The sequence below is a fragment of the Atta colombica genome, unplaced genomic scaffold, assembly GCF_001594045.1.
Source record: "Atta colombica isolate Treedump-2 unplaced genomic scaffold, Acol1.0 scaffold38, whole genome shotgun sequence".
NCBI lineage: Eukaryota > Metazoa > Arthropoda > Insecta > Hymenoptera > Formicidae > Atta > Atta colombica.
The window spans coordinates 4,321,776-4,340,298 of NW_017259490.1; the positions used below are offsets into that span (position 1 = coordinate 4,321,776).

The following is an 18,523-nucleotide window of genomic DNA, read 5'->3' on the forward strand; positions in this document are numbered from 1 at the left end:
TTTGATATCGCAATCCAATGTGAATGAAGTAAGCGATCAGAAGATTCAAGACAATTTCCTAGAGGTCTCTCGAGGAATTTACACACATGAAGATTTAATCTAATTTTTTTAATCAAGCAAAACGTCTCCAGTCTTGGAATACCGGAGACATTGTCGCCGGAGATGCAGTCGCTGTTAGAAGGTTTACTACAACGAGAGGTCAGCAAAAGACTCGGCTGCCGTGGTAACGGCGCGAACGAGATAAAGGCGCATCCGTTTTTCAATGGTATCGATTGGCAACAGGTGTATCTGCTAAAGTATACTCCGCCGTTAATACCGCCGCGCGGCGAGGTCAACGCCGCGGATGCCTTCGACATCGGCTCTTTCGATGAGGAAGACACAAAAGGAATCAAGCTGACAGATGCGGATCAAGAATTGTACAAAAACTTTTCTACAGTCATCTCCGAAAGATGGCAGGCTGAAGTGGCCGAGACTGTGTTCGAGACAATCAATAACGAAGCAGACAAGGTAAGAGATAAATATTTTATCTAATTGCCTATAATAACTTCACTGATTATCGAGTCTTTACTAAAGATTTTGCTTTGTCTCGTCCTCCATAGATGGAAAATAAAAAGAAGGCGAAACAAAAACAGCGGTTTGATACAGATGAAAAGGGTAGGTGTATCGCATATCACATGGATATTCTAGAATCTAAATGGAATTGAAAATACATTTGTATTTGCAGGTTCGGATTGTATATTACATGGTTATATAAAGAAATTAGGAGGTCCATTCGCAAGTGCATGGCAGACGCGCTACGCAAAACTATATCCAAATCGGTTAGAGTTACATCCAGAATCAGCAACTAAGCCTGAGCTCGTATTTCTTGATCAAGTAAGTACATCATGTACCGGAGAAAAATATTGAAGAGGATAAAAAATCAAATTATGATTTTCAAAATACAATTAGTATTATATCTCATACTTGACATGCAATACAATACATTTTCTCTTCAAGAAAAAAAAGGGTAATTATGCGATGTAAAATATCTTTAGGTCGAGGAAGTAGGAGCGGATCTGCAATTGGTAAAAGGGGAACAATGCATCGTAATGCGTACAAAGGATGCAAAGATCGTACTTACAAATGCCGTAAGTGAATCTTTCATTGTCTCTAGATAATACTTTGTGATAAAGTGCAGCAATTAGAACTCAAACAAATGACTTTAACTGCATAATCTAATTATTCAAACAATTTAAAGTAGAAATGTTCGCGTTTCAATTTCGGATAATTCATATAATTCGAATTGCGTTAATATATAAAGACATTAATCAGATCTTAGCATAGAACCTCGAAAGATCCGAGAGATTTAAGATTATTCTCAAGTAGAAAGTTTGAACTATCTATTGAATGATCGTCCGAATTATCTGATTCTCAAAAGTTAGAACATTAAATTTCGAACTACCACTAATAATTGATTCACCTTAGGACGAGATAAGTTTAAAAGAATGGGCGCTCTCGTTGAGATCGGCACACAAATGCTCAATGGAGATGCTCGGAAATATGGCGAGAAAAGCAGGCAAGATTTACGGGACTGAACGGGACGCAGTGATCCCAGCAACGCAGCGGTCGACAAACGGCAACTAGCCCCTTGTCGTCATGTGCGACGTTGCACCATCATACTCCAGTCCCACTGCCCCGCAGCAGCGACAGCAGCAACAACTTTTTTTATACTAAACCGACGGGGAAAGCAGCGATGAATAGAAAAAAAAGGATTTAAGGAAAGAGCGAGGAACGGAATGGCAATATAGGTAGTGCCACTTCCTTCTGGAAGCTCGCTCTAAATTTTAACGTTACAACGTTAAAAAAAAGCGGCTAAATCCCTCTTTTCGGCACACCTCGATCAAACGGAACGTCCCAAAGAAAATTTCGTTATACGGCGGATAGCGCTGCGCTGTGTATTATAGATACTTTAGCCAAGTAGTGTCGTATCGTGCGTACGTTCTCCCAGGGCCATGAGGATAATGCGCGCGCGCCCATACATACACACAATACATTTACACAAACGTACACTTATACATAAAATAATACGTACACATACGCAAGTAATTGCGGTTCCTTCTGGTCACGGACGCGGGCGTGTAGGCATCTCGTTATATTTGTACATTAGTTATATGTGCAATATGTGACGTAGCGACTAGCGACCGACCGAGCGACGAACAAAAATTGACAGATAACACACGGGAACACATCTGGTATTATTATGACCTAGTACTCTCTACACGATCCCGTATTCTTATTATTTTCTACGCATTTCGTCATATCGCTCGTTTACTTAATTTATTTACTAATGTAGAGAGAGAGAGAGAGAGAGAGAGAGAGAGAGAGAGAGAGAGAGAGAGAGAAAGACCAGTTTTATATTATCCTTACGAAGCAAAAGTGACCCATTATTTATTGTGTTGTTAAGTGCGAGAGAATGAGAGAAGAAAAATAAGAAAACTTTGTTTGTATATTAATCAAAAGTGAACCGAATGCATGCAACATATGTACGCTCGAGTGGATATACGCGAGTCCGCTCCGGCAATAAAATATGCGATGAACGTAGATGAGAAGAACTTTTTTTCGTCCTGCATCATGTGTAGATCAACAAAAAAAACTAAAAATCCAGTAAGTATTTGTGATCTCCATTACGTTATATTTTGAACAGATCGTAATCTTTACGTAATCGAACGATGTGCGGAATTAACAAATGTTCGATTTAGCAGTTATATGACAAAAAACTACATATCAATATCACGAATGAATTGATCTATGGTTCATTTTTTCTATCGTAATAATCGAAATTGGTACATTTTTGGAAGATAGATTTTATTTCGATAATCACATTTATTAATCAAATAACATCCTGTAATAGTTTTCATTCGTGAGATTTACGTACAAATTAATACTCATAATTTATGTACGCGTGTTTGCTTGAAACTATTTAACATTCGCTGCGCACTTTTCATTTTATATATACATTACTTAGGGATCATTTGTAGAACCGTGAAAAAATTTTATTTTATAGGTTTACATCAAATAATTATAACGTATTAAACTCATCGTAAGATTTACACGATACGAACATTATAATTAGCGATCACTGTGATAAAGAAAAAGAGAGTATATATATGAGAGTATATGATAAGAAACACGTTATATTCTATCTATCACGAATCTCCTTCAACAACAATGCTAATGTGAAATCTACCGATCCGGCTGACTTGAGTCTTCGTTCCAGAGCTTCGAAGTCTGTTCTTTCGAGCCACGTTGGCGGATCGCTCTCCCTCGGTGGCAAAGGACACAGCAGCCTTTCGACAGCGGCGCATAATCCGCACCATTCCCTAAATCCTAGCGGCTGAGTTATATCTCCTATCACAGACTTTATATAAGATCGCTGCTCATCCGTCAATGCCTTCCCAACCACTTCCCCAAGAGCTTCTTCAATATCGCTCGGTGAAATGTGCCGTGCACTATGCAACGCCTCCTCGATAAATTTATTAAATATTCGACCGAATATCAGTTTTCTTCCCGACGTGACGTAGGCGTGTTTACTGAGGTACTGAAGTGACGTTAAATCTGTAACGATTACGTTGTCGTGAGTTCCAATCGATGAGATAAAATAAGAAAAGGTATTCTATGAGGTATGATGTATTATAAATTCTAAAATATAGAAGCGTCAAGAAATAATGGTTTGCAGGAACATTTTGTTTAATAATTTTTACTTGTTTTAGTAGAAAATCACATATCAATACGTATTAATTAAAATCGCGGCATACCACAAAGACTTTGACTATCAAGCAATTCAAATCGCGCCGCTTGACGGGAGAATATCCGAAGAGCGTTTTCCACCGATAAACTGGCACTGGTTTGACGAGATCCTCGCAAAGTATATGCATCGCCTTTCACTCGTAACGCTTCTTCTAAGGCGATTCGTCTCTAAAACAATTAAATTATTTATAGAAAAGATTTTTATTGGTCGAAATAGAAGATCAGCATCTACCTTGATTGAGAATTCCGCCTCCACTTTGTCACGATCCAGCTCTCTGCACAAATGCTTCAATATATCTGGTTCGAGAAAACTCGGAGGCATCGTATGACTTGTTACCTGTGCGGACGTTCTCTTGGGAGATGTCGAGCCATCGACCTCGCCATCGTTTACGTGAAGCCTGTTACAATTCATTGAAGAGAAAACATTATTTTTTTTTTAAAGAATTAATTTTTAGAGAATTTAGAAAATTAACAAATTTTTTTTTATTCTCAATTGACTTTGTATATATTCTCATTTTATATATATATATAAACATAATGTAACATTTCATGCAGATGTCTAATTTTTATGGATACTGACGACGATCGCCGTGATCCGTTTCCGATCTGCGAAACCTGTGTTACCGTGGGCTCGAGCGGATCACGAACTTCCGTTTGCTGGCCGTAAGTCGAGCCTCTCCTACACTTTCTTTTACGTAATCGCTTTCCCCGTCTTCGTATAATTGTTGGTTGCTGCTCGTTGTCGCTATCGACTTCTTCTTCCACGTTTCGGGATGAACTCTTGTATAAGCGATGGTAATATTATTTTCCAAATGTCGAGCAGTCTCAAATGAGAAAAAGGTACACGTGTAACTACTTCTAGAAACGAAATTGACTTACCATTTCACATTTTTCAGCAATAGGCGAGGAAAGTGACGAAGGAGGTGGCACAGATATCGTTAATGAATGTTGTGATCGTAAGGTCGGCTTACAGATAAATATTTCGCTTTTCCGAGGTGTTGGTGGTAGTTCGAGCGTAAGAGCATGCCAGCTGAACGTTTCGTTTTCCTAAAACCCGTACAAACTGTCAAGTAACACCTTCGCGAACGGACGTCTCAAATAAAGAAACAAGATAGCTTGAAAAGCTAATTTCAATGTTGAAAGCGGGAATGTTTAAAGTTTAAAGTATTCTTTCAGTATTACAATATCTCTTCATGAATTATTTGCTCTCACAAATTATTAATTATTTTAATAATTAAATTAAAACTGAATTAATTTTAATTGCCTGCAACATGTTACTGCATAAATCAGTTCATTTTCTTTTATATTTTACATCTCTATGTAGAAGAAATAGTTTTGTTGAATTAGCTAAAAATTTAAAATTTACAGATATAAATCTGAAAATAATTTTATTGAACCATCAAAATAATTATTTACAATGATAATGCTGCAAAAAGTTTTGACATTTTAACAACCAATTTAAATACATATAATTATTTTAATGATCTGTTTAAATTATCTGTTTTATTATTTTCAGATTTGTATCTAGCTAAATTTTTAAATCCTTCAACAAAAACTCTTTCCGTGTATTCATTTTGTTCATATTTTATTATTTTCATATTACAATAATTTTAATAATCTTTTTTTTATATATATTTTATTAGTGCTTTTGTAAGAGAATTCTGTATTTTATCTTAACTACAGCAATTATCTTTGCAATTATTCTTAGATCGCTTTATCGTTTCTTCTTTGATAAGGAAACTTATCTTTGAGCGCAATGAGTCAATCTATCTACAAAGGCCGAAAAAAAGATATCATCTGCGGCGACAAATCGTCGGCCGAGACTCTGTATTTGACACCGACCACCTGCTGGTTCTGCGAGGTCGTTCGGAGATCCAGAACTAGGGTGGTGCGCTCGCGCGGGTTGCAGGTCGCCGGCAAATCTTCCTGGGCTGCGCGACCAGTTAATGCCGTTGGTCCGCTAGCAAGCGTGGGCGCCGGGGTCAAAGGTCGCGAATCGGTTTCCGTGTATTTCCGGAAGAGCTCCTCGGGCACCGCCGAAGCGGTCATCTCAGTATTATAACCATCGTCGCCACCTCCGACATTTCCAGCTGCAGTCTCGCCACCACCGCCTGCACCCACCGCTAATAGGCTCGTCCGTATCATTTCCATCTCCTCCGGCAGCAAAAGTGCTTTCCCTTCGGTCGCCTAATGAAAAATGCGCGAGTTTCATTAAATGATATAATAAACAAAATTCGCTGTAATTTATAGGAAAGATGACAACAATTGAGATTAAGTATTTTCTTTCTTAGCTTTCCTAAAATAGTTACCTATAATAGCTCTATTAATTTAATCACTCGCGTGGAGTGTTCAGGATACTCCGGCCTCATAAATTTAAATGTATGAATACTATTTATATAATTATTTATTATATACATACATTTAACAAAATTGTTTTATGATTAAAAAAAATTTTGCAATTGTCTTTATCTAAAAGAAGTTTAAAATATTGTCAAACTTTATTTAATTATAAATCATCAAAGAGAATAATAAAAATTAAGAATAATGTTGGGGTGTCAGAAACACTCGAGTAATGTAGGATCAATTATTATTTTATGATCTTACATATTACGCGTTCCATATTACTCTTTATAATATAAATGTTACTCTTTATGTAGACATTTTTTTTACAACATCACATCTTTTCCCTTACGTAAGATATGAATTTTTTACCCATGTGTCCTTAGCGCGTTGAACCACCTCCTTTGCTTCGCAATCCGCTGGATGGTTGCACAACACTGAGCAACCGTAAGGATAAGGATTAAAGAGGCCGGCAAACGGTCGAAGGGCGAACGGGGCTGCTCGGGTACAACCTGATAATTCCACGCTCTACGTATACGTGATATTTGAATAAATAAAGAGAAGGGCTGCTGTAAAGGGAACGGGGCGCACGTGCAGCGCCCGTCCCGATTTTGCTAATATTCTTTTCTTTTCTTATCTTCACCTTAGGCTTCGGTCTGCGAATCGGCTGAATTCGCGCGGACAGGAGACCAGTCGCACTTGCGATCCCAGACATTCTGATCGGCGATCGCTGATTCGTTTTTTCGTATATACTTTGTACGCAAATGAGCCGTCCGTTGGTTACTACCTTGATACCACATCGGCACGTTGCTACGTGTGACCGATGGGTCGATCGAGGAGAAGTTATGGCTTGCATCCGTGGTTACGCGATCACGTATGTACTTGGCCTCGCCAAGTACTTTACACGACATCGAATTCACGTCCTGACTTGCTTCAGAAACTAAAATTTCTCACAAAATGTCGATGTACTTACGCAAGTCGTAAGAACGTCGCAGAAATGTTTTACTGAGAGAGATTCAGCAATACATTTATTTTGCAACTGTTGAAAGTTTTCTTTTGCTGAAATAACTATTTATACAGTATACTTTATCCGAGAGACATTCTAGAAACGTTCTTTAGTATGTCTAGACATTTTTAGGATATCCTTTGAAGGTCTGTATATACTCTATCTGTATATACCGTATGAATATTCCTGTAAATCAATGATATGCAATCTGAAGTCTATGAGTCGGATCATCCATCTATGAATTTTTTGTGACCATCAACTCATAGCTAAAAATATAAAATTATATCTTATGCAAACAAAATAAATATTATACGGTCCAAAAGATTTCACCTATTTCTAAAAATGACCCTTTGAAAGTGACCTTTAAAAAAAGTTGCGTATAACTACTCTAGATATAAAAGTATAATCCAATCAACGCGAAGAAAATGTTCTGCATTAAATATGAACATTCATGGCACAGAAAAATTTATAAGCAGTAAGACGTAAAGAAAATCAACATGTTGAATTTGTTGTTGCTTATGTTATTGCCTTAGTCTCTACTGTGATTGATTAATTCGTTTATTGCTTAAGTTTTTTGTGTGTTATAATCCGTACATTGTGTGGCTACTGCTTTCCATTAATATAGATGAACTTTAATCTCAACATACATTTCATTTTTTTTTAATTTTTAGAATTAGAAAAAGAATGAAAAGTAAATTGAATCAAGATAAAAAATAATCTACATTATTTCTGTACGTTAGAATGTCCGACCTGAAAGAGATCACAGGATAATGATTGTTTAACAATCATTTAAGTTTATTATCTTTACATAATACAACTTTTGCAATTGTTTTTGTAATTTATAACAATAATTCCTTAGATCTTCATCTGCTCGTCCAACCATGGATTGTCCTGCGTGTGTCCAGGATATTTCTTCTTATATTTCAAACCAGTAACGAGAGTGGAGCTTTTCGGAAACGCCGTTTTGCCGTTAAACATCGTGTCAGTATCTGGAGAAAAAAAAATTTTATCGCTGTACAAACACTGGGCCGTTGGAAAAACAGCATGACAGTTCTGTAAATTCCGTGGGACATCTCACCCGGATGGAATCGATGATAATCCTGTTGGATGTGCAAATTCTTGGGTAAATCTATTTTACGCAGCGCTTCATATGGCGTCGTGCTGTCTACCGGTGTTGAATAAAATTGCTTCAGATCCCCTATGTATTTAAGATTCACACTTATTTATTATTGTCGATTGATCGATGCCATATAGCAAGTTGTAAAATATTCGTCATTTCTTATCGAGTTTTATGTCAAAAAATAAAAGAAAACCAAAGTTTGAAAGAGAGAGGCTGAAGATGGATCTTTATTTATTATTTTATTATTTAAATAAATAATATATTATATTATTATTATTATTTAAAAAATAAAATTTAAATAAATAAGAGGGTGTAAAAGTTGGCCAATTTCGATATTGCTTGGGAATGTTTTTTTTTTCAGTTGATAAATCTAACGAATCTTTGACACTTGATAGATCGAGAAACTTTTTTGTTTGCTAACCGATACTCTCGATGGTATAAAGCAATGAGTTGGGGATAGAATGCTTAAACTCCCTCTCGCAAGCGACGAATAGTTTAAAGCGAAGAACATGATCCTCGAGCTTTGTGTTATCATTCACAGGGATGGTTTGACTCTCGCAAATTCTGTCAATTCTCTCGGCTGCGTTTTCCGGGGGTTCGTAAGACTTTTGCGATCTCAGAAATCTGAAAGCAGAATATACGCAATCGCACTTCACATCGATCGTAAATAATTCGGCGTGAGATTTCTCGATGTAAAACAACATCTTGAATAATTTATGTCTGTTTCTATCTAACTTACTTTTTATTTTTTTAGAACTAGAAAAAGAAGATAAAGAGTAAGTTGAACCAGAAAATCTACATTAATAATCTACATTATGAAAATGGGCATTAAAACAAAATAAATTGAATTTCGATGGTTCTTCACAATGATATCCAATACTTGTCCAAAAGAAAATTTCGAAATGAAGAGTAAGAAAAAGAGAAAACGATCTTTTATTATTTATATCAATGTCACGAATGATGTCGTCAATTCGATTCTTGGCGAAAATAAAAATAAAAAAGAGTGCAAATTAAATGCAAGGAAAGAATAACAGAAGTATAATCGAAGCTTCTAGGCGAAAATCGAGACATCAAAATGTTTATGCTTCTGCATTTCGTTGGATCAATTTTCGTCTTCTAGAAGGGGTCGATTATATATCTTGCAATGAGATGAAAATTTCATAAGTGAGCAAATTTATTAAGAGAATCGATCAAATTATAAATAAAACTATAAATATTCTAATAAATTCACTCACTTGCAATTTTCATCTCGTTTTAAGATATACATACTCGATCTCTAGGAGGTTAATTATGATCTTGAAAACGAGGTGAAAATTATAAAAATGAACAAACTTTACTAGGTGTCGATCAATGGAATTATAAGCGTTTTAATAAATTCGTTCACTTTTGTAATTTTCACCTCGTTTTGAGAAGCACAATTAACTTGAAATCCAGACAATTAAGAGAGAGAGAGAGAGAGAGAGAGAGAGAGAGAGAGAGAGAGAGAGAGTAAAAAAGATAGATCTCTCCAAAATTGGCCAATAATAACTGCCAGGACCTAATGTTCGGGACTCGCGCACTTTTAGCATCCGGGAAAGGAATTTTGCTCTCTTTTTCTCTCCCGCGCGATGAAATTTGTCGTGACGCGTGAGAGGAAAGGACAAAGGGTCCTGAAAGAGGGGTATGGATGAAAGGAGGGGAAGAGATCGATGCCCGCTAACCGTACGGTGCTGCCATCCCGCGCGCTCTCCTTCTCTCATTGGACGGCGCTGAACATCGGCGTATTCGGGACATTCGAGTGCCCCGCACCGAAATACGCGAAACGACGTGCTGCGGTTCGCTTTCGTAAACAATAATCAATAATCAATCCTGGTATGTCGCGAGTACCATGCGACGCCGATCGCGACCGCCTTTTCCTCCTCGATTCAATGTCATTTTTCCAGAAGAATCGATCTTGTCGATGGCGATCATCACGGATTACCGGAAATCACTCCGTCGATTAATCTGTCTGTTAATCACGAGAAGAGGAGAAATTTAAATGAAAATCTTTTCCGCGATTATATATACACGGCGACAAGTACACAGCGTTCTTGGAGTCGACAAACCCGATCATATCGGAATCGTTTCTCGTATGTTTCTTCTACTATTCGATTTTTTTGTATGAAAAGAAATGTAATATTTTTCTGTTGAACCGACCCTTTTGTCTACCGTTGCTGCGTCACAGCGTCATCCGCCCATCTGGCGCTTTTGAAAACTCGCGGAAATCGCACGGTCAATTTTTCGCTCGGTAATTATCCCATTTCTATCAATGTAGTTTAATTTTAACCTTGATTCAACTAACTCTTTATTCTTTTCTAGTTCTGAGAATTAGAAAAAGATGAAAAATAAGTTGAACCGAGATTAAAGTTAATCTGTACTGATAGAATCTATACTGATAGATGGATATAAATCGCGCACAGTGGTATAGAAGTATAGATTGATAAATAAAGGCGTTTATTGTTGTACGGCAAGCTCTGTAAAAATATAGAAATAAGAGAAAAGTATAAAAATAGAAATATATAATTAATGAAGATAGTATAACAAAAATGAATTAAACTGATATTAAAAGGGAAAAAAAGATTGACGGAAGACACGAATGTAAAGAAACACTAATAAAAATGTAAATAGCGAACAAGTCGACTCAATCGACAGTCGAATATTCTTCTTCGGTCTTCCATTGTCTTTTCTTTTTTAGTTTTATTTATATTTTTAATATGTTGCGATTTTAAATCGGCACGTAGGTCGGATTTATGTTCATTTCTATCAATTTAAATTAACTTTAATTACAGTGTAACTTATTTTGTATCTTTCTCTAGTTCTCTAAGAATTATGCCCATTTCTATCAATATATTTTAATCTCAGTCCAACTGACCTTATCTTTTTCTAATTGTACAAATTAGAAAACAATAAAGACCAAGTCCGAGATTAAAGTTAATCTAGATTGATAAAAATAAACATTAATGGATCTTTCCCACTAATATAAATTAACATTAATCTCAGTTCAACTCACTTTTCATTTTTTCCAATTCTAAAAATTAGAAAAAGATAAAGAGTTGATCCAAGATTAAAGTGACTCTACATCGATAGAAATGGACATTAAAAGTCAAAGCGTGGCGTCACAAGGGTAGAAGAGCGAGGTGGGGTGCGGGCAGGAGAAGGGGGAGAGGGGAAGTTGAGAGAGAGAAGCGAGGACGCACGGCCCTGAGGACCTGTCAGATTCGTTGGGCGATTGGCTGAGGCGCAGGGGAGTGGTGGTAGGAACGGTTAATATGGCCGCGGTACGGCCACCGTTAGTAAGGCAGCGCCGCTACGTAACGCAAATTTTACCGTACGGCTGCGCGACGTGAGGCGCTACGACGTGTCGGACGCGAGCGCGCTTACCCGCGGGCGGCGAGCGATTCCCCGGCGGAGTCGATCCGCGCCTTCACCATCACCGTTGGCTTCTTCTGGTTTTTGTGCCGGGCGATTCCGCGACGCGCGATCACCTGCGGGGAAAAAAAAGCGAAAAGAAATGACGATCTCGGTATTCTCGGTTAGTGACGCGTGTGCAGTCGCCCACGAACGTGTGACTCGCGCGCGCGACAACGCGAGTGAATAACGTCCGATGAATGGCTGGATGGTGTTTGTGTGTGTAGACGTGGCGTCTAGAATTATTAAAAATTCACTGACCGTGCTGGCGGCGAGGATAGCCGATGTACTTTTAAACGCGCTGGTAAACGAGCCATGCCTGATGAGCGCCGCCATCTTTTCCACGCTCGTTGTCGTCGTCGTCGTCGCCGTCGCGGTGTCAATAGCAGCGGCAGCAGCACCGGTGGTGGTGGTGGTGGTAGTAGCAGCAGCACCAGCAGCAGCAGCGACGGTAGCCGTCGACGGCAACTAGAACTGCGGCAGTGAGCGTTAGGGGGCGCACCCGGCGGCTGCGCTTGTTGTTTCCCATCGCCGCCCGCCGCCATTTTACGGTCGCCATTGAGAAGTGAAAACCCTCCTAAATGTACGAATCCGAGTGAATAAAGCGTGGTGTTTAGCCCGCTCTCGTACCGCGGAATCCTCGTGCAAGCGGGATAAGATCGGCGACGGAGTTGCCGTTCGAGTGTTAGACTAAATGAGTGTACGGCGTACGATGGAGAAGCCATGACGCATCCGTCGCATCAAACCAACGGCGCCAGCCTGGAGGATTGCCACACGAATTTCTTCGCACTGGTGAGTGGATTGTCCGCGTATTCGTGCGCGAGCGCGCGGACGCACATTCTTTGCTCGCAATTCCGATTCCCTCATCCTTGTCCCCGGGAATACCCAATGATACTGGGAGTCTGCTCCGAATTTCCGCGCGACTCGGCGAACGCGAGACAATCTCGCCTGGAGAACGGGAGCGAGAGACCCCCCCAAGGTGGCTACTGCTGCCGCCGCCGTCGTCGTCGTCGTCGTCGTCGTCGTCGTCGTCGTCGTCGTCGTCGTTGTCGTCGCCGTCGTCGTCGTCGTCGTCGTCGTCGTCGTCGTCGTCGTCGTCGTCGTCGTCGTCGTCGTCGCCGCCGCCGGCGGCATCCCACGGCCCCGTAACGTCATGTCGCGACGACGCGAATACGAGCGAGCGAGCGAGGAACCGAACGAACGAGTGAGCGAATGAGCAATAAGAGAGAGAGAGAGAGAGAGAGAGAGAGAGAGAGAGAGAGAGCGAGCGCGACGACCACCGTCGCGCCCTGAACATTAACCTATATTCGTGGCGACGTCGTCGAGTGTCTTGCACTCATCGTTCATCGTCGCCGACATCAATGTCAACCGTCGACATCGTCATCGTCGTTGCTGTCGCTCATGTTGCTGTTGTGTATCGCCAGAGTCTTCCTCCCCTCCTTTCCCCTCCCTCTCTCCGCCGCCTGTCCTCGCGGCAGCTCCGTGCGTGCGTACGTACGTACGTACGCACATACCGTACATACGTATGTGTGTGTGTGTGTACGTTAGTGAGATTTGAAGTTTTGTTGTGTCGAGCCAATGTCACGCCTGATTCACGTCAGACCCCGAAGTCTTACGGTACGTTGGACGAGACGGGGAAAAAAAGAGTCGGCGTGCGAGTGAACAAGATAGAGAAAGAGATAGAAAGAGAAAGAGCGAGAGAGTAACGAGTGGGAAGTGCAAGGAGGGAGAGAAGTGACCGCGAGAGGAAAGAACACAAGCAGGCAAGGCACGCCGTGTGTCCCGTAGTCTCTCTTTCCGTCTTTATCTTTCTCTCTTTCTCGTTCTCGAGTAATATCGCATCTCATATACCTTCCAAGTGAGAGATACTCGATTCTCAGTATCAGTCGCGGTCTTGTCTTTTCGAACCGCGAAAATTCCGCTGAGAAAATCGCTCCGCCGACGTTCCCGCCTCCTGGATTCTTTTTCGCAAGCGCGCGTGAAGGAGGAGGAAACGGCAGCGGTGGCGACGCGAGAACGGATAGCGGAGATATCTCTCTCTCTCTCCCCCTCTCTCTCTCTCTCTCTCTCTCTCTCTCTCTCGCGTAACATTCCTTTCGCCTCAACGACTTGTGTCGCGAGGGAGGCAACAACGTGCGGCGTCTCGCGTCGCGTCGCGCCGGCCGCCGTCGAATGAAAACTGTGTCAGGCGATTTTACAAAGTTCGCTTCTCCGAAGGCGAGATCGCGCGAAGCATTACACGCGAGTATATATTCGTTTTTCGGTGGTCACGATCATTTCCACGAAGACGAAGCGCATGCGAGAGATTGGTTGTTATATGCGGCTAGCTATCTATCTATACCTATACCTGTACTTTATATCTATACCTGAAGAGGAAGGTCTCTCGTCGCGCTTCTTTCTATTTTCAAGCGTTACTTCTCTTTTCTCTACTCATTCCGCGCGCGTGCGTACGACTTACGCATACACGCGCACGTCACGCATTCGACACAGAGACTAACGGCGAGGCGGACGCATTTTTCTACCGTTCGTTGCATCTCGCGTTCTCACAGAGTGCGGCTAAACGTCACTGCGAACGGACGACGCGTCCGTCTTTCTTTACTCCTCGAAGCTCCTCGTCGCAGCTTCGGCGTGTCATGGTTTACATATTTTGTGACCTGCAAGAGTCCAGATTCTCCGGGATCGTTGAAACTAGAAACTCCACAATTGAGTCTGGCCACGAGTAGTTTTGTCAAAATAAGAGTGAAAGAGAAAAGTATATATACTATTTCTTTTTTACATATGCTGTCTCATTCTACATTGAAAAAAATTATTAACAGCATTGTTTTCAATGAAAATAATCTTATTGATTTATATATAACGGTATTAATGAGAGAAAGAGAAAGAAACAAGTAAAATTTTATTAAATCAAAGGAACACGAAATATTTGTTTTATTCATAGTGTTATTGAATTAATAAAGATGTTATTTTCAATTAAAATGTAATGCTATTAATATAATGTTACTTTTTTTTACTTTTTTGTAACTTAGACTTATTCATTCTAATTTACTGAAGTTGGCCAAAAGGATAGGCCAATTAATAATATTATATATCATATATCACATGTAGTGGCTAAATTCTGTTATAGGGTTGATTCTCCAAAGACTCTTGAAACGAATGTCACAGAAGGATGTTTCTTAGAGATTTTACAAATCTCAAAATCAATAAGAAAGTCTTATGTACTCTCCTCTAAACAAAGTAGTTAACAACAGACGACAGGTTTGAAAGTATAGCCAAAAATAACCAGATAGCTATCTTTTCCTTCTCATCGAGGACGTCTCGACCATTCATTTTTTCGCCCAGTCTGTGCGAATCCATAATTTATAGATGGTAATGTAAAGAATGTATGTCAATTTGCGAAACAATAGAAGAGTTCAAGGGTGTTTGGATAAATGAAACACAAATATGAAACGTTGATTGTAAGAGAGAAAAAAAACTTTTGGAGTGTAATCTATTAAAAATATATTAATAAAATAATAAAGGAAATAAATATATTAATGTCAGAAATTAATAAAAGTAACTGATAGAATAAATAATTATTGAAAAGTACTAGTAAAAGTACTAGTAGTAAAATATATGAAAAATCGGGAAAATAGGATATGAAAAATGAAAACAGGAGCAAAAAAAATTCTTAAATGACAATATCTTTTTATGTGAAAATAATGTTTAAACAGATATAAACAGAATAATGCAAAACAGTCGATTAAGATTAATGTAATTTAATAATATAAATTTTGTACGAGGAACGATACTTAAACCACACATAACAAAATCTGAAAAAAATCGAAAATCATATTCGCATTCTCATTACTTGGGCATAGTATTTATTTTTGGAAAATAATATTGATAATAACGAACATTTTCCATTCAGTTTCGAGCTTCAATTTATTCCGTATTGTATGATTCATGAAAAAGAGTTATTTATAGTAAGTTAAGAATATTTAGTATGCGAATATTATCGTGTGAAAAAAATCAGCTCGATTCATTTTGTGTATCATTGACAGATTTTTGCGCGGCACATATCCTCATTTATTTACAATCGATATTTATTATTCCCTAAAATCAGCAACAAGCGCGACGATTTTTCGCTTTCGGTTAATGGGAATTTTTCCAGAAAAAGAATAAAAAAAAGAGATACATTTTATTCGCATATTTTACATTCGTGAAATTTGCACCAATGACATGTACATTTTTACAATGTAGAAGTCCGACAGAAACCGTTTTTAGTTTTATGCGGACGAGCGGAGTTGCGCTTTAAATTGGCGCGTGTTCCGTTGAATTCCGACAAAGCGACGGGCTTTGGAACTTTATGAAAACTGCGCTGCGAGTTAATTCGACCCGTCAACGAAGCAGCGAATATATTTTATTCGATTAAACGCGATATATATGCATACACAAATTTATTGCAAAATCTAGCAAAGCTGTTTGATCGCAAAGGTATTGCAGCGGCTATTGACATCCCAATTAGTTTCTTTATGTCGCACGAATATGTGTACGAATATGTGTACGATTAACACAATTTAATCAAATATCAGTCGCAATTAATGACCTGAATAATTAATGGATAAATGGAGAAGCATTATGAAGGTTTTTATTACAGAAATTATTGTGTTAATCTCTGTAATCATCTTTTCCATGATTTGAAAAGAGAGAGAGATAAGATTTTTTTTCAATTATATGTTTATCACCTAAAAACTGTAATAAATTCACATAAATAGTTTTCGCATTCTCGAAAAGATTAACTCATGCGGATGGTTCGTGGAACGTATGATTGTATACATCTACCTAATTAATATTTACACAGAAATCGATTTGCATAAGTCACGCCACATTTCTAAGTATCGAAGCATAATTAGAGAATTTGTTTAGAGCTTATTAATATTCAATAGAAATTGAGAACCAAATGTATTACCTATGTGTCAGATGCGACCGATTAGCTCCGCTTTTATTCGCGCGACATAAACATTTTTTTTCTAGCATAAATATAGTGAAAAAAGAATGATGTTACATCAACAATATTGTTTTAATTAAAAATAATTTTAATTCAATAACACTATTAGTAAAACAAATACATTATGCTTGTGTTTTAATAACATTTTATTTGTTTCATTAATACATGTCCTGAATTAACAAGATTATTTTTAATTAAAATAAAATGTTGATGTAACATTATTTTTTTCAGTGTAAGAAACAATTGTATTATAAAAGTGTAATAGAACGTATATATGTATAAAGTACATCTTCATATTATTAGCTTTTAATTATTCAAAAATTCACAATTCTTTTGTCTATAGAATATCATTTCGAGCGACTATTTTCTGGAATGAAGTTGGTGTAAACATCAGAATTGTCCGTGAAGACAAGTCTGACGATGCGAAACGTGTAACGATTAAGCTTAATTAAGACGACGGCGTGTTACATTATTGATATACACAACGACTTACAGGTTTCACGCGCACCGTCAAACGAAGAAATCGCTCGTGGCAGTTTTTGTGCCTACGGTCTCGTGTATTCGCGGTAAAACTTGAGAGCGGCACGTAAGAATATTCTCATACAGTGGTACTCAATTTTTCGAGACAGCGACAGTAGCTAACGAGAAACGCGCCAATCACGTGTGCCTAATCGGATTAATTAAAGTAACGGAGGCATGCAACGAAGATAATACTGTCGATTAGTAGACTTGGGCAAGAGAATTTCAATTAAAACATAAATCGTCGCGATAACTTTACAAGTTGCATTGATAAAGTGAAAATTCAGTGAGAATTATGTTCTTTTTCAAATACTTTATTTTTGATGTATATAAATAGTCAATTAATGATGTTTACAAATAGACGATTAATATTTACAAACAGAAATTGAAACAATTTCACAGCAGTATATGGTAAAATGTCATTGAAAGCTAGCGAGATGAAAGCAAATAACTTTTGCAAATAAACACGATATTTCCAAAAGCGAATCGTTGCGTATTATATGGTTGCATAGTTGTTTAACAAAATATTTAACATTTGCTATCATTGGATCCGCTTTGACCCAATCGATATGACATAGCTGCGGTTGCTTTTTGTAATAAAAGTATAGCATCAGCTTGAAAGATGTAATTCAATGAATAAGGTTGTGTGTATGGTGGTTTATCCGTCTTCCCCTTCGGCTCACAACAGCGACGTGTCGACGATCAAATTTAGTGTGGCGCGGTAGAAATTACGTTGGTAAAATCGATCAGCTACTTCATCTGGTGCCACGTCTCGTGGCAAACCGCTGAGATCAAGGTGACAGAACGGCATTGCCTTCGAAAATATCAAATACGTGAGTCGTTAATCGGTAGTGATTATTTAAATGCGATCGCGCCACGCCCGTACATTAACTATGTTTTATCGATCATTAAATCAATCGATTATCAATGATCGAAATTCTAAAACACAAAGTTTATACCGAAAGCTTTCCTTGAAAGGTCAAAGTCAAAATTAATTAGCAAAACAGATTGACAGCAATAGATGTATTTTTTTTTCTTAGCAGGTGACAGCTAAATTAATTATCATTTTAAAAAATTTGTTAGAAAATTTATCGATATGGAGAAGAATTCTTTCGGCGATTTGCGAAGAATGGATTTGCGTCCAATGGATACTGGACGTTAATATCAGCGAAAAAGTGACAAATTTTTATATTAAAAATATAAAAATTTGAAACTTAAGAATAATTTAAGTCAAAATTATTTATATTTGAAATAGGAGACTTCACTGTACACACACACACACACACACACACACACACACACACACACACACACACACACACACACACACACACACACA

The 18,523-nt window shown here is 38.4% G+C and overlaps 4 protein-coding genes across 8 annotated transcripts in view; 2 read left to right on the forward strand and 2 right to left on the reverse strand.

Moving 5' to 3' along the window:
- Window positions 1–2,580, forward strand: part of LOC108691050 (G protein-coupled receptor kinase 1) — a 23,659-nt gene extending 21,079 nt beyond the window's left edge. The window contains exons 11-15 of the mRNA XM_018198674.1: window positions 118–507; window positions 600–654; window positions 725–873; window positions 1,035–1,127; window positions 1,465–2,580. Coding sequence (XP_018054163.1) covers window positions 118–507; window positions 600–654; window positions 725–873; window positions 1,035–1,127; window positions 1,465–1,623 — 846 coding nt within the window. The 3' untranslated portion in view covers window positions 1,624–2,580. The remainder of the gene's footprint in view (window positions 1–117; window positions 508–599; window positions 655–724; window positions 874–1,034; window positions 1,128–1,464) is intronic.
- Window positions 2,581–3,134: 554 nt separating this feature from the next.
- LOC108690954 lies at window positions 3,135–6,841 on the reverse strand. Its single transcript, XM_018198510.1, has 8 exons — window positions 6,770–6,841; window positions 6,499–6,654; window positions 5,632–5,973; window positions 4,666–4,833; window positions 4,367–4,566; window positions 4,019–4,184; window positions 3,795–3,954; window positions 3,135–3,594 (listed from the first exon to the last, which is right to left on the reverse strand). The coding sequence occupies exons 1-8, from the start codon at window positions 6,839–6,841 to the stop codon at window positions 3,179–3,181; spliced, it is 1,680 nt and encodes a 559-aa protein (XP_018053999.1). The 3' UTR covers window positions 3,135–3,178.
- Window positions 6,842–7,972: 1,131 nt separating this feature from the next.
- LOC108690978 (39S ribosomal protein L50, mitochondrial) overlaps window positions 7,973–18,523 on the reverse strand; it is a 17,589-nt gene continuing 7,038 nt past the window's right edge. Inside the window, exons 1-5 of one of the 3 annotated variants that reach the window (XM_018198552.1) lie at window positions 11,940–12,088; window positions 11,652–11,755; window positions 8,674–8,876; window positions 8,211–8,330; window positions 7,973–8,121 (exon numbers count right to left, since the gene is read on the reverse strand). In XM_018198552.1, coding sequence (XP_018054041.1) covers window positions 7,988–8,121; window positions 8,211–8,330; window positions 8,674–8,876; window positions 11,652–11,755; window positions 11,940–12,014 — 636 coding nt within the window. In that variant the 5' untranslated portion in view covers window positions 12,015–12,088 and the 3' untranslated portion in view covers window positions 7,973–7,987. Of the gene's footprint in view, window positions 8,122–8,210; window positions 8,331–8,673; window positions 8,877–11,651; window positions 11,756–11,939; window positions 12,241–18,523 lie in introns of those variants that run through there. The other 2 variants (XM_018198551.1, XM_018198553.1) reach the window with 2 other exon arrangements.
- Window positions 12,398–18,523, forward strand: part of LOC108690972 (mediator of RNA polymerase II transcription subunit 13) — a 34,427-nt gene continuing 28,301 nt past the window's right edge. For all 3 annotated transcript variants that reach the window (XM_018198538.1, XM_018198539.1, XM_018198540.1), the window contains exon 1: window positions 12,398–12,470. In XM_018198538.1, coding sequence (XP_018054027.1) covers window positions 12,402–12,470 — 69 coding nt within the window. In that variant the 5' untranslated portion in view covers window positions 12,398–12,401. The remainder of the gene's footprint in view (window positions 12,471–18,523) is intronic.

What these genes read in the sequence shown, in the direction of transcription:
- LOC108690954 (XM_018198510.1), bottom strand. Translation starts at nt 6,841, where the DNA reads ATGTCTGGGATCGCAAGTGCGACTGGTCTCCTGTCCGCGCGAATTCAG. An exon ending in AACGCGCTAAGGACACATGG is followed by an intron (nt 5,974 to 6,498) that starts GTAAAAAATTCA and finishes ATTTTTCATTAG; the next exon opens with GCGACCGAAGGGAAAGCACT. An exon ending in AACGGATCACGGCGATCGTC is followed by an intron (nt 4,185 to 4,366) that starts GTCAGTATCCAT and finishes GAATTGTAACAG; the next exon opens with GCTTCACGTAAACGATGGCG.